The following is a 14,573-nucleotide window of genomic DNA, read 5'->3' on the forward strand; positions in this document are numbered from 1 at the left end:
CATGAAAATTAAGATTGTCACATAAATTTAAGGAGGTGCGTTGGAATATAAGTAAATTTATACAAGATTCGTAAGTAGTGACATATGTTATGCGGCGTAAGCACTGTAAATACAGGATGATGTGTGTATGCTTTGTAGTTTGTACAGTAATGCAGATAAGATAGAAAGAACATGGTCGTTGCCACGCACGCACGCTCTTGTAGAGTCTCTCCTAGTATAAAGAGGGGAGATCTTGTAATCTTAATTGATCTCAATTTCTATTGTTAAATACAATAATTAAAGTGTTCACAAGTATTATGTTATTTATTTACTACCTTATAGCATATTTATTTAACAAAATTAAATTAAGGAAGCAATAAAAACAAACTAAATTTAAAAATGAAACACCTACGATACAAAAATTATAAAAACTAAGCTTAAAGAAACAAGTTTTTTTAGTGAATTATGAGAGCAAAAAAAATTAGGAAACCAACCATTTCCCGGGCACTTTCTAGTCACATGGCAAGAACGTAGCGGCAACTCGCATAATACTTCTTGATGACGTTGCGTGAGCTTCTCGGGCATTGGGTTGATACTTCGTAACTTAAGGAATTCATAGTTAACATTTGGTGGCATGTACTTCCTCGGCGTAGCTAGTGGATGAGCAGGAAATTCTCAGGCTCATGATGTGTATTTAACAGAATTTACACAGGTCCTTGGTGGACACTTAGCGAGTACTTCCCGGGTACTTGGCGAGCACTTGGCAGGTACTTCCCAGTCACGTAGCAGGTACTTTTCGGGCACTTTTGAATACTTTCCGCGCACTCCGTAGGCCATACCCAGGTACTTGAAGGGCACTTAGTGGGTTATCTCTCAGGTACTTGGTGTGATCTTCCTGGGCACTTGTCACGCAATTTCCGGGTACCTGGTGGGCCAAGGACCTGAGAAATAATCCAACAAGAGCCTGCCAAGTCCCTGGAAAGTGCCAGCCAAGTGCCAGGAAGTAGCTGCTAAACGACCACCAAGGATTGGTCTACATTCCGTTAAATATACACTATGGGCCCAAAAAGTTTGTGCTTATCAACCAGCAACACCAAGTAAGTATACGCGACCAAATGTTCACTATGAAATCTTCAAGTTACGAAGTATCCACCCAATGCTCGAGAAACTTACGCAACGTCATCAAAAAGTATGATCAGAGTTTCCGCTACGTTCTAGCCAACTTCCTAGGAAGTGCCCAAAAAGTGCTTGTTTACCTAATTTTTTTCTTGTCTCCCGTTACATTAATCAACAAAAACAAAATGTAAAATACGGTGAAATGGTAATCTACGGGTGTGGTTTCTATCTCTATCCACTCACGAGACTTTCTTTTAATCATACTGCTTAGAGGTATGACGTATAATATATGAGAGTACATGTGTTTACATTAATTATTTAGTTATAATTACTTTGCATAACAACCAAAAACCCACTAGTCTTTTGTAATTAATTATGGTATTTTGTCTTTTTGTAGTGCATATCATACTTACGTACAGCAAGAGCGTACATACATATTTTGTGGTAGTCTTCGCTTGATGTATGAGCAAGTATTATACTCTGAACTTTATCAGCAGTAAGCAGACGTTTTGGCGTGAGCATGGATATATCCATATATACAGTTCTTACTACTTACCGACCAAGTTCAATGAAAATGTGGCAACACCGTGCGTTTATGCAGGCATGCCATAGCCTTCTAACTCCATTGAGGGGTAGTTTAAAACGTTTTTTTAATCGCCTTTTATTTAAAGTTTATTTGCTTTGAGAAAATAATTTCAACGGGGTTTGCTTCAGAAAAAGTCGCTATACACGCTGTTCTTGGAAAATGCCATCGTTCTATATCAACCTGTTTATGCAGTCAAGCTGTGGTGGTCAGTAGGTTGGATTTGAGGCTTGGTAAATATTATCATGTAACATAACATTACAATCATCCAAAGTTATAAATTGGAAGCATACACTAATGGTTTCTAGAGTAAAGTAAGGTAGTATAAGATTATTGTTAAATAGGCAAAGGAAATAGTTATATAAGTAAAAGGTTAGGATTGTTGATTTGTAACTATTAGCAAGCAACACAATTGCTTACATTAATATTTTTTTTCCGTAGAAAAATTACTTAACATTTGTCAATTTTTTAATTGTTAAATGACTAGAAAGTGCGTAAGTTTAATAAAAAACAGCCCTAATATTCTTTTGGTATTCTTATGAACCGTAAATAGTATAACGAGTATAAAATTTTTTACAAAAAAATACAGAAAAAAATTTAGTATAAGATGGTAAAGCAAATGTTTCATCATTTAACTTATATCTGAAACGTACAAGAATTCGTAAAAATGAAAAAAAAAATTGTTGGAAAATTACTAGCCAGCTAATACACTAGCTAATATACAGGCACGATTATGTTGTCTTCTTAATTTTCTCATTAATAAGGACGAAAAATATGGGCTACTTTTTGTCACACAACGTTAATATTTACTGTATCTAGTTTACAGTTTCGCATTACTGATATATAAAAGAAACTTACGCTTAAGTACTCGTAATAAAATGATGATTTTTACCTTTGAATATTATTAGCACTAAAGTTAATAACTTTTGTAAAAATCTTGACTGAGATTGATATTTTGTGTTAAATAGCAACGATAACTGGTATCAAGATCCTTACAATCTAGATGAAACCAATATTCAAAATTTTATTAATTATACGGAACATAGCAGAGATTATGCCGTTACTTCAGAAAAGTTTGACTCTGATTATAAAGGTATAATAAAGCGTTATTTTGATATTTGTATACTTTAATTTTTAACTGTTACCACTCAAATTTACTTCTCGTAGGTGTACAGAGAAAACCTTCTGTTGAAAAGGAAATATCTATGTATGATGAAAACAGTTATTGTAGTAATTATAACATAAATGAACAGGCAGATTTAATTATAGAAATGCAAACAGATTTAAATGAGACAAAGTGTTTCAGAGGTGGGAAATTCGACCATCAACATAAAAGGTACGGTATATGTTACTTATTATTAATTAATTTTGTTAAAATAATGTAAGCAATTTTTTGTGTTCATGCTCAGATTATTGACATTACCTAATAATCTTTAAAAAAATAAGATTTCCTTTATTTAACTATTATATCACTTTTTTTTTCTAGCTTTTTGAAAAAATCTTGTAAAGATAAAGTAAGCTTTGTAACTATGTATGGGCTAATATTCCATTGGGAAAAAACTATTATTCTTGTTTTAGTTGCGTTTCAAGTTGTCAGGAAATGGTTTAACTCAACGTTGACAACAAACTGCTTAACAAAGCGTAGGTGTTAAAATACATAAGAGGTTAAAACAACTAGATGACATGAATATGACTGTGCTTACCCTTAGTACATTTTTAATTCAGTTGAATGTAAGTGTCAAACACTTTGTTACATTATCAGTAGGATGTGCAAAGGATAAGGGTAAAAAGCGGGTGTGTGTATGGTTGCTGGTACTGTGGCTTTCTTCGTTGTTGAGGAGAAGATTAAGAAGTGTACACGAGGGAGGGGGGCAAGGTTACTAAAAGAGTGAGAGAGTGAGAAGTATTTTGTTCGAGAGAAAGACATTCGAGTCAGGGAAGAGAGCTTGGTGGGCGTAATCGCTTGAATCATAGGTGAGTCGATGCATTGGAGATGACGGGAAACTGTAGTACTGCATGAGAGAGGACGTGTGTGTGGGTATCCGAAGCGAGACGTTGTCTGAGTCTCGGCAGTCAGTAAGAGGTCGACTGTTCACTGCGGTAGGACGTAATGCGTGTGTGTATTCAAAGCGAAGCGTTGTGTTAGTTTTGGCAGTCGGCGAGAGGTTGACTGTCTACTGTGGTAGGACGTAACGAATGTGTATGTATTTAAAGCGAAGTGTTGTTCAAGCCTTGGCAGTTGGCAAGGGGCCAGCTGACCGTTGCGGTAGGACGTCGTAGAGTGTGTGTATGTGGGTGTGAGTGTTCACAGCGTTGTCTGAGACTCGGTAAACTGGCGGGTGAGGCCGACGGTAGGACTTCCTGCGACAATAAGTATGCGCGTTCACAGCATCATCTGAGACTCGGCAGACCAGCTGGTGAGGCCGCTAGTAGGATACCCTGTGGACCAAGAGAGGATGGGTAGTGTGTGTTCTCGTCATCGAGTTGATACATGAGGTAGCTCGTGATCCAAAGCGTTTCGTTATGGCCAAGTGCTCTCGTGATCGAACAGGGTTGTTGTAACCTCAGAGCGAGCCATTCTCTAGGTCGAGTACGGGAACTTTGGATGTGTGCGTGTGTGTGTAGGTGCAGGTAAGTGTTTGAATGCTGGGTATGAGAGCAAAAATGTGTATGTACTGCGGATTGCAAGTTAGTGCAGGAGGTAGCGTCAATTCCTTAGAAGTGTTCATCTATTGTAAATGAAGTAAAGAGTAGTCTAAAGGTTAAATTTGTGTTAGTGTATTTATTTGTATGAGTGTGAAATATTCACATCCTGGTCATTTTCCTCAGGAACTGTCCGCCTCCCGACGAACAGTCCATGGCGGGGCCTCCTCTAGGTAAGGAGTCTACTTTGGCAGAGCAGAGCTGAGCTAAGCCAAGGCGTTCGAGAGAGTGTTGGATCGCAGAGTTTAGTCGTTTTAGATGTGATCGGAGGCGTTTAAGTGCATTGTATCGGGACGGCTTCGCATCGACGTGAAAACATCGATTCGGGGCTAAAAATGCAATGTTAAACGAAATTCAACCCCGCTCGTGGAGGACCGTATGGTAGCAGAGGCGGACTCTAGCCACTCACTCGACCGTTTGAGGACTAAATTTGACCATGTCCTCACCTCGTAGTAGAATGGGAGGAGTAGCAAATTTGAACTCTCAGTATTCAGTCTACTGTATGAGGAGTGAAAATTAAGGGAGTGTTTTCGGGGCCCCCGGGGCTTTTTATATGGAGGTGCAAACCTCAGTCACGCGCTGGCTCGAAAACGATGCAGAAAAACTTACCGGGGAAAAATCTTGAAAACATGATAAAAGCCAAAAATCTAATTAGTTCGAGCTGCTCTAGTTCAGCCACTCAGAAATTGGCTCTTCCTATATATAGCTTGCTCTCCTACATGCATCAAGAGAAGGGGAGGTGATTCCCTTACTCCTGTCCTTCCTTTCTGTTTTACATCCAAATTTGACAGAATTTTATTATAACATAGTATTAATGTTAAGATAAAATATAACTTATATTTATTGATGATAAAAAAATTTCCTTTCTTCAATGAAACTTCTATCGAAAAAAAAGGCAAAAATAGCTTAACATTTCAACTTACTGTTTAGGTAAATAACCAGTCTGTGTAATACGGTATATCAATAAGTACTAACACTCAAACAGCAGTAAAGATGGCCTTTTCAAAAACAATTGTAATAATAATAATACTAATACTAATAATAATAATAATAATAATAATAATAATAATAATAATAATAATAATAGTAGTAACAATAACAGTAAAATCGCTGCAAGTCGTTAGAGAGGAAATTGGCTCGTGGTACCCTGGGTAATAAAAAATTCTGCTCCCCGTGTTGGAGGCAGAAGTACAGATTCTCTCTCAACATCCCTGAAGAAAAACTTTTCCATTTTCTTTTACATTTGAAAAAGTGATAGAGTTTAAATAGATTACAAATTAGACTATTGCTGTATGTTTATGAAGTTGTTAATATAAAACAAAAGGCAGACTTACTAGATCATGAGCCTGCGAACATGAACGGTAAAAATTAGATAATTCTTCAGAGGTTAACAAGGTTGCTTTGCTAGGTTTACCGTAGTTAATATTTAATGTTGTTGCTTGCCACCATAGTAGTGTATACATGTTGTTTTTAAATATATATAACAATTCTGGTATTAACTATCTATTATTTTTGCTAATCCATGTGTATTAACTCTAAGTTATTATAATATTCAGCATCATATCATTGAATCTTAATCTTAAGTGATCTAAGCATTTAATATTACACCTTACTTCAGCTGTTCCCAGTGAAACTTTTTCATTTATGGTTATTTCATTTTTCATATGGTTATTTCAAGCTTAATAATTATAAACAATGTGTACAAAAGCACAATACAATACAAAGCAATATGGAGGCTGGCCAGTACAAGTCTGTGCACTTTCATCAAATCTTTCGATGGTTTTAAAACAACTTTCTATTGCCTACGCTGATTACATCTGTAACGTCACGCTCACATTCATAACGTACGCTCACACATTTATAACTAGTCCGTATTTAATATCCAAAATATAATTGTATCTAAAAAAATCAAGATAAACCATCCTGTCGTACCGTTTTCTTCTATAGCATAGTAGAACGTGACAGTGAATGTCCCTCCAGAGCATTCATTACACTTACGTTTTTTTGACATATATTATTAAAGCATTAACAGTATACTTAAAATACCATAAGAAATACCCCAAAAAACTGCAGATCATTCAACTGTACCATTTAACATATTTAGTTTGAAAAATTAGAAATTTAACATGTAATCTTATGAAAAAATCACTTAAAATTGCATTGATAAGATCTGTACAAGCTCCTCACTTTCTGTTTGAATAAAAGATAACTTTGACATAAACCTGTTTTATTTTAGAGTAAATCTATAACCTTCTTTTTTCATAATAACACAAAAAAGGATTGGTAAAGTATGCGTAACAGCGTATATGAAAGCCTATACACATAAGAAAAATAATTTTCAGCGTTGCTGCATATATTTTCGCTCCTCCCACCCTTCTCTATTTTGTTTTTATTTACAAAGGCAAAACTGTGAAACAAATTAGGTGGCCAGGTCCACTTCGTAACCCCGAATATGTCCTCAACTTCTGTAAGGCTATTTAAATGTATTTCTTTCTCCTGTATTTCTTTCGTCCAAAGTCTCACAAATTGCCCGTTTTTTGTTATAAACAATTTATATTAACAAAAAAAATAGCTTATTCATTGAAAAAAAAATCAAATCCCATTCTTTGTCACATTTTTAATAAAAAAGCAATTAAGATGTTTAAACCCTTTAGATTTTGGGTAAAAATTCCTCAACTTTGAAAAAATGTGTTTTTTCACGATTTTCGATCGCGTCTTACTCAACTGCTACTGCATGCAACTTGTTTGTGCAGAAATTTTCTCATTCCAGTTTCAGCGTATTTTAATCTACTTAATCTACATTTTTTGGTCCTAAGTTCGATAATAGTCACGTTAATTGTCATAAGCAACATCAGAAAAATTGATTTCCTGACGAGCCAAAATTTTTTCAAGATTATTTGGCTTATTTAACACCGAAAAGGTCTTCTGTAGTTTTTTTGCAAAATGTACGGTGAAGGAAGAAAAATTTATAAAGTTTGAAGAAATCGTACACACAGTCTCACACACATATGGAGAGAATTTTCTTAACTGCCCCACTGCCATCGCCACGGCAGACAGGCTGCGTGAAAGCAAAAGACGACTTTTTCATCTCGTCGTTTGGGCCTGAGAAAAATGTTTTAAAAATCACAAGAGAATCAATCCGTATACACTTTCTCTTGAGCTTCCTGATAGTGCTATTAGTTTTCACAAATTCTCCTTTTATAACCTATAAAAATGCAAATGTTGGTAAAAATGCATTAAATTTTATTATGCACAATTTTTAGAATTTTTAGAAAAACGCCACCACACACCGTGAGGCATTACTTTTATTTATTTCAAGTAGAAACAACTACGCCTAACTTAAATACTGATCAACAAAAGTTTAGTCTTTGTTTTTTGTTGATAGTCTTTGATTATAATTATCAGGATATTTATAGTTATTATAGTGATCTGAAACAGAGCTATGGCAATGGATTCTCGAATGCCAGTTATTTGATTGTTATATATTTCACTTTTGACAATCGATATTCAAGATGGTTGTCTGCTGTAATACCTTGAATAAAGAGAATCATCACCTTAACAAAAGTATAGTGAAATTTCCGCAATCGTTTCAAGAAAACTTGTCATTCGTTTAAGATAAGGCTATGATATGCCTACAGTGAAAAATTTTGGCTTCCAAACTTAGAAATGAGGGAAAACGCCACAACGATAAATATTTTAAAGCAGGTATTCTAGTGTAGAGCAAATCAAAGAAAAGTATGCATTGTTGAATGATCAGAAGGACAGAATTACGCTGCTATCACTCACCCCAAAATTCTGTAATTGACAGAATCTGATGGAAGAACTTGGATACATTGAAAAACAAGATAAAAAAGCCTTGGATTTAGTTGCAAAATATGGAATCTTATCGTTACCTGATAGAAAAAAAGGTAAGATATTTTCAGCAGATAGTAAAAATCGTACAAAAATTTTTGCCAACAAGATAACGTAAGTCGTCTAATGCCAGGTGGAAAATATTGTATTCCATTGAAGTAAGATAACGGTGATCGAATAAGCATTCAAAAAAGACTTCTACTTTGCAACTTGAATGGGTTATTTATTTTATTTTAAGAAGAAAATAAATATATCGAAGTGAGCTTTACAAAGTTTGTTTAACTAAGACCACCGCACTGTACTTTAGCAGACAGTAGCGGTACTCACAATGTTTGTGTGTGCATTCTCTATGAGAACGTCAAACTCATGTTGGACACAATAAAATTAGAAGAGTTCACAAACACACACAGTATCACCTCTTGAAACTTATGGAGAGTGTCTGAATCTAATTGTACGTCGCGATCCTTCTGAAAATTGTTTTTTAGAAAACTGTTAAGATTGTCCGAATCTTAGAGGACGTAGGACAATGTTGCTGGAGAGCTTAGAAGCTTAAGATATTTTTGAGGTAAGTTATTCAACATGGACTCAAACTGACTGATGCACAATAAGTTTAAATTCATTGAGAATTCATTAATACTTGGCAATCATATCAGATAATCCATCTCATGAGACGATAGCTGTTCACGTCTATCAAAAGATTATAGTTGATTATTTAAAAAAACACTTAAATCAAATAAAAATTTACTGCGTGAGTAATGGCGCAGCTCAATACTTCAAAAATCAAACGAATTTCTATCTTCTTTCAAAACATAAGAATGATTTTAACATTTTATCAGAAGGGCGTTTTCACGCCACAGCCCATGGAAAAGAAGCATGTGATGGAATAGGAGCAAATCTGAAGCGTGGTGCTCGACGATCAAGCTTGCATCTCTTGGTAGAAAGCCATATTTAGACTGCAGAAGATTTATTTTATTGGGCTGAAAGATATTACACGTCAGCAGTAGTTCTTTTAAGAAGTAAAACTGACTACAAAGAAACTGCCAAAACATTAAAACATCGAATTTCAAATGCAAAAAGGATTCCAGGGACTTTGCATTATCACAATTGTATACCAACTAGTGACAATAAAATGCTAAAAAATACTTTTTCAAATAAGAAATTTTATATATTACCAAAGTTTAGAGGGCATTATATGGCTTTGGAAATGACTACTGTCGATTAGAAGAGGAAAAAAATGAAGTGAATATGCTGAAAAGTACAGAAAAAAAAGTCAAATTTTATTTTTATTAATGTAAACTCATTACTTTTTGATTCTTACAAATCAAAGATTACGTCGTTACTTATAAATCTACTAGTTATAAAATTTCTATCTTCATATATTAACTTTTATTCATACCGGTTTGCTAGTATATATCAGTGCCCTCCGGTGAATTAGGAAATTCAAAGTGATCAGTGATCCGTTGGGGGCGAAATGTAAGAAAATAAATAAATACAAGTAAAGTGTATTTAAATTTTCTGCGTTGATTTATTGATGCGCAACGTTTCACTGACAATATGCGTCAGCCTCATCAGGCTACAAAATTAAAATTAAAAACACACAATGAGTGATCTGGAAGGCTCAAACACAAAAATACAATAAATTTTTTTGTAAATTGTTACCGCAGGTACGCGAGAATTCGTAAGTTTGGTTGACTTACTCGTCACCTGTCATGCTGTCAACTGACAATAAATTACAACAACAAGCCAGCGCTTATATAGGCGAAGCCGCAAAGGTAGACGGTAAAGGGCGATGAACTCGATCGGGACATTTAAACTTTCGTAGTAAATAAAGGTATGCTCTATTAAAGGAAAGCACATCCTCCTTTCTATTGATGTTGTGTTTGTCGAGTTTTATATAAAGCATTTCGGAAATAATTCTTTTTTAATAATTGGATTCTTTGTCAAGGATTTTAAAGTTATCCCAATCGAATTCATGGTCAAAATTGATTTGGTGTGCACAAACAACGGAATCGAAGTTTTTACTTTTCATATGTTCACTGATGCGGACCTCCGCCGCTCGCTTTGTTTCACCCACATATGACGCAGGACAATTTTTACAATAAAACTTATATACTACATTTGTCTGTTTATGTTTATTCGTTGTATCTTTTCCTAAGCGGACGATATGCTACAGTTTATTGTTAATAAGAGGGTAAGTGTGAATATTGTAGGGTTTTAACATGGTTGAAATTTTTTCAAAATTATTGTCAATATATGGTATGCCAATTTTGCAGAGAGGGTAGGTGTTTGTAGTGCTTCTGTTATGATTACTATATTTGTGTCTTTTTAATCTGACCTTTATGTTTTTATTAATAAAGTTAAAAGGGTAATTGTTTTTTATCAACAGGTTTTTCACCCTAGCAATATTCACACCGTGAAAACGTGTACTGGCAAGTAAGATCGCCCTATCAACCAAATTAAATACAATATTTCTCTTATAGCTAACTGGATGACCAGAAAAATAATTTAAGATTCGTCCGAAAGAAGTAGGTTTTTTAAACCAGTCAAAATTAAAATAATTAGAATTTCTTATTATCGTCAAGTCTAAAAAGTTGAGTTTCTTGTCAATCTCCATTTCATATGTAAATTGCAGTTTGGGATGATATGAATTAAAAATATTTAAGATTTGGTCAATATGGTCAACATTAATAAAAAGTAATACATCATCCACGTAACGAAAATAAAAAGATGGAATAATATTATAGTTATTTTTTAAGATGGAGAGACAATCATTTTCCAGGTCGTCCATTACAAGGTCAGCAAACAAAGGTGAAATAGGAGAACCCATTGGCGTGCCAAAAATTTGTTGATAAAAAATGTTGTCAAAAGTAAAAAAAGTATTATTGAACAAAAATTCTGTACATTGTCGAATTTCATCAACCGGGATTCGACATTTATTCATTATGGTCACAATACGTCGATCGATGCTCCGTAGTACCAACTCTAGAGGAATATTAGTAAATAGGGAGCTGACATCTAAAGACATTAGTTTATAATTAGTAGTGGGTTTTATATTTTTTAGTTTGTTTTTCAATTCAAAGCTATTATTAATGTGTGATATTGGAACGTTGACTGACTTCTTGAGTTCGTCGTAAATTACTTTTGCTAGAAAATATGTAGGGCTATTGATAAGAGAGACGATAGGACGTAAAGGGGCATCGACCTTGTGAGTTTTCGGCAAGCCATAACATTTAGCTAGAGTTGTATCTGTGAGCGACAAAGCGTTGGGATGGTATGTTCTAGAAAGAAAGCCGTTAGAGTTGAGATTCTTTAAAATGTTAGAGGTTTTCTTTTGTAGAGAGTTTAATGGGTTTTTTGAAATAATTTTATACGTCAATTTATCAGACAGTAAATTATGCATTCTTTCCGTATAGTCACTTTTTTTGAGACAAACCGTAACGTTGCCTTTGTCAGCAGAGGTGAAAAATATATCGGGATTTTTGTTTAAAAAATTTTTTGTTGATTTTAAATTTTTTGCATATTTGCGGTCCTTTCTAGAAATAGCTGGCTTTTGTTTACAAGCATTAACTAAATATTGAGATAATTTGTCACGGATTTCGGTCTTTACTCGATCGTTCGTATCGAGGTGTGAGAGACCAACTTCTAGGTTTTTTATAATACATAAAAAATCGCGTTCACGAAAAGATGATGGGAGATTCAAATTCGGTCCAAGAGATGCAATTTCGGCGACATCTTTAGGAATGGCTATATTCGTTAAATTGTGTATTAAATCATTATTACTGGTTGTGGTGTTTGTTTCCGGTAAGATTTTTTTAAATTTTTTATGTAACGTATGATTAGATCTTCTGTAGATGGTGTTTTGTTTGATGTTGACAAATTTATAATGTCGTTCACGAATATTGTAGTCTAATTTTAATGACGCGATGTGATCTTTTAAACGGGAAATTGAGTTTTGCAAAAATCTAATATGTGTGTTGATGTCGCTAATTTCGAACTTCAGAAGTTTCTGACAGAAATGTACGGTACTTTTGTTGAAATCGGCATGTATCGGTTTGCAACGGAAATTGACACTTGAACACTTATTGTAGAGGTCTTTTATGTAGTTAGGAAGTACCCTCGCGTACCTGCATTTGAGTAAAAATCTTCGTTGTGCCATACTGGTTGATAGTTGTATGTGCAGGTCCTTACAGCGTTTTAAAGCATTGGAGGTATGAGCCCCAAATCTCCCCGTGATGTTTTGGTAGAAGTGTGGGATGGTGTCCGAGTCTTCCTCTGATCCAAGACTCATGTTAATGGTTTGCTAGTATTTATCAGTGCCCTCCGGTGAATTTGGAAATTCAAAGTAATCAGTGATCCGTTGGGGGCGAAATGTTAGAAAATTAATAAATACAAGTAAAGTGTATTTAAATTTTCTGCGTTGATTTATTGATGCGCAACGTTTCGCTGACAATATGCGTCAGCCTCATCAGGCTACAAAATTAAAATTAAAAACACACAATGAGTGATCTGGGAGGCTCAAACACAAAAATACAATAAATTTCTTTGTAAATTGTTACCGCAGGTACGCGAGAATTCGTAAGTTTGGTTGACTTACTCGTCACCTGTCGTGCTGTCGACTGACAATAAATTACAACAACAAACCAGCGCTTATTGAGGCTGACGCATATCGTCAGCGAAACGTTGCGCATCAATAAATCAACGCAGAAAATTTAAATACACTTTACTTGTATTTATTTATTTTCTTACATTTCGCCCCCAACGGATCACTGATCACTTTGAATTTCCTTTTATTCATACCGTCAAAAATGAACTAAATAAAAGTATCCTGCGGTATGTGGCAGCGTAAGAAGCGGCGGTGGGTGCGTAGCAGCTGCCTGAGTCACGCGGTGACTTGCACCTATACATTTACCGGTCTAATACATAAAAATATCAAAAAACTCCTTTTTTTTATTGATTATTATTAAGTAAAATTGTCTCATCTTTCGATCTAGATGATCAAAAAAACTCTAAGAATTGTACATCATAAAATTTAACGCATTTTTACCAACGTTTGCATTTTTATACGTTATAAAGTGAAAATCTATAAAACTGATAGTACCTTAAAAATGCTGAGAAGAAAGTGCAAAGGGATTATTGCTCTTGTGATTTTTAAAACATCTTCCTCAGGCCCAAACAACGAGATAAAGAAGTCGTCTTTTGTGCTCACGCAGCCTGTCTGCGGTGGCGCTGGGGCAGTTGAGAAAATTATCCCCATATGTGTGTGTGTGTGTGTGTGTGTGTGTGTGCGATACCTTCAGCGTTACTTAGCAGCGGTGTTTACAGTGTTTTTGTACAAAAAAAACAAATGTCGGACAAAAGAGAAAAAAGATAGAAATGCCTCGCTGATAAAATAACATTTTTTGTAAAATAAAAAAAAAGTTGTTCCGAAGTACTTGATAATGCTTTTTTTTTCGAGAAATTGTTCTAGACCTTTTAAACGCAACAAACATAATTTTTCCTTACCCAGTTATCATACGAATAATTCTAAATATTGCGTTACATAATTTTTATTTATTGCATATAGTTATGAGCAGAATTATTTTTTCCCGACCACAATTAAATGTTGTTTGCTGATTTCGTATTACTCATTAAATATATTTCAATTTATTTTGCACCTGAAACATTTTCTTTGAATTTTACAAATTTTCCTTCGTTCACCGTACATTTTGCAAGAAATTACAGGAGACCTTTTTGGCGTTAAATAAGCCAAACAATCTTGAAAAAATTTTGGTTCGTCAGAAAATCAATTTTTCTAATATTGTTTATAACAATTAATGTGACTTTGTTCGAAGTTTGGACCAAAAAATGTAGATTTAGAAGATAAAAATACGTTGAAACTGGAATGGGAAAATTTCTGCACACACAAGTCACATGCATTAGCGATTGAGGAAGATGCGATCGAAAATCGTAAAAAAACAAATTTTTTTAAAGTTGAGGAAATTTTTACCCAAAATCTATGGGTTCAGGTGAATAAATTCAATGGCAAGACAGTTAAGCATTTTTCACATATTTAACGTTAAAATACTTAATCAAAGGTAAAATATTAGTCCGATGCAGTAGGTTAAAAATATTGCCGTAATTTTTGAGTCATTTTTGTGGATATCAACCACAGAAACTACTTATGGTACTTAAAAAATCATTATCTCAGTTTTTTATCTGTAGAAAAATACTATCAAAATCCTATACAAGTCAAATTATTCAACAGATTGCGTAAAAATTCTAAAATTTACTTAATAACTTACTTATCATAAGAAGTCAGCATTCCAACAAATTTCAAATTATTTTTTCATGAAATGTTAAA

General features: G+C 34.4%; 1 protein-coding gene across 1 annotated transcript in view; it reads left to right on the forward strand.

Moving 5' to 3' along the window:
- The first annotated feature begins 1,035 nt into the window (after positions 1–1,035).
- The window catches only part of LOC149374117 (uncharacterized), a 102,987-nt gene continuing 89,449 nt past the window's right edge, over positions 1,036–14,573 (forward strand). Inside the window, exons 1-3 of the mRNA XM_089594723.1 lie at positions 1,036–1,076; positions 2,647–2,771; positions 2,846–3,014. Of these exons, the coding sequence (XP_089450849.1) occupies positions 1,036–1,076; positions 2,647–2,771; positions 2,846–3,014 (335 nt within the window). The remainder of the gene's footprint in view (positions 1,077–2,646; positions 2,772–2,845; positions 3,015–14,573) is intronic.

Source organism: Copidosoma floridanum, unplaced genomic scaffold (assembly GCF_036245765.1).
Source record: "Copidosoma floridanum isolate Cflo_tuat_1 unplaced genomic scaffold, Cflo_Japanese_pri ptg000021l, whole genome shotgun sequence".
Taxonomy (NCBI): domain Eukaryota; kingdom Metazoa; phylum Arthropoda; class Insecta; order Hymenoptera; family Encyrtidae; genus Copidosoma; species Copidosoma floridanum.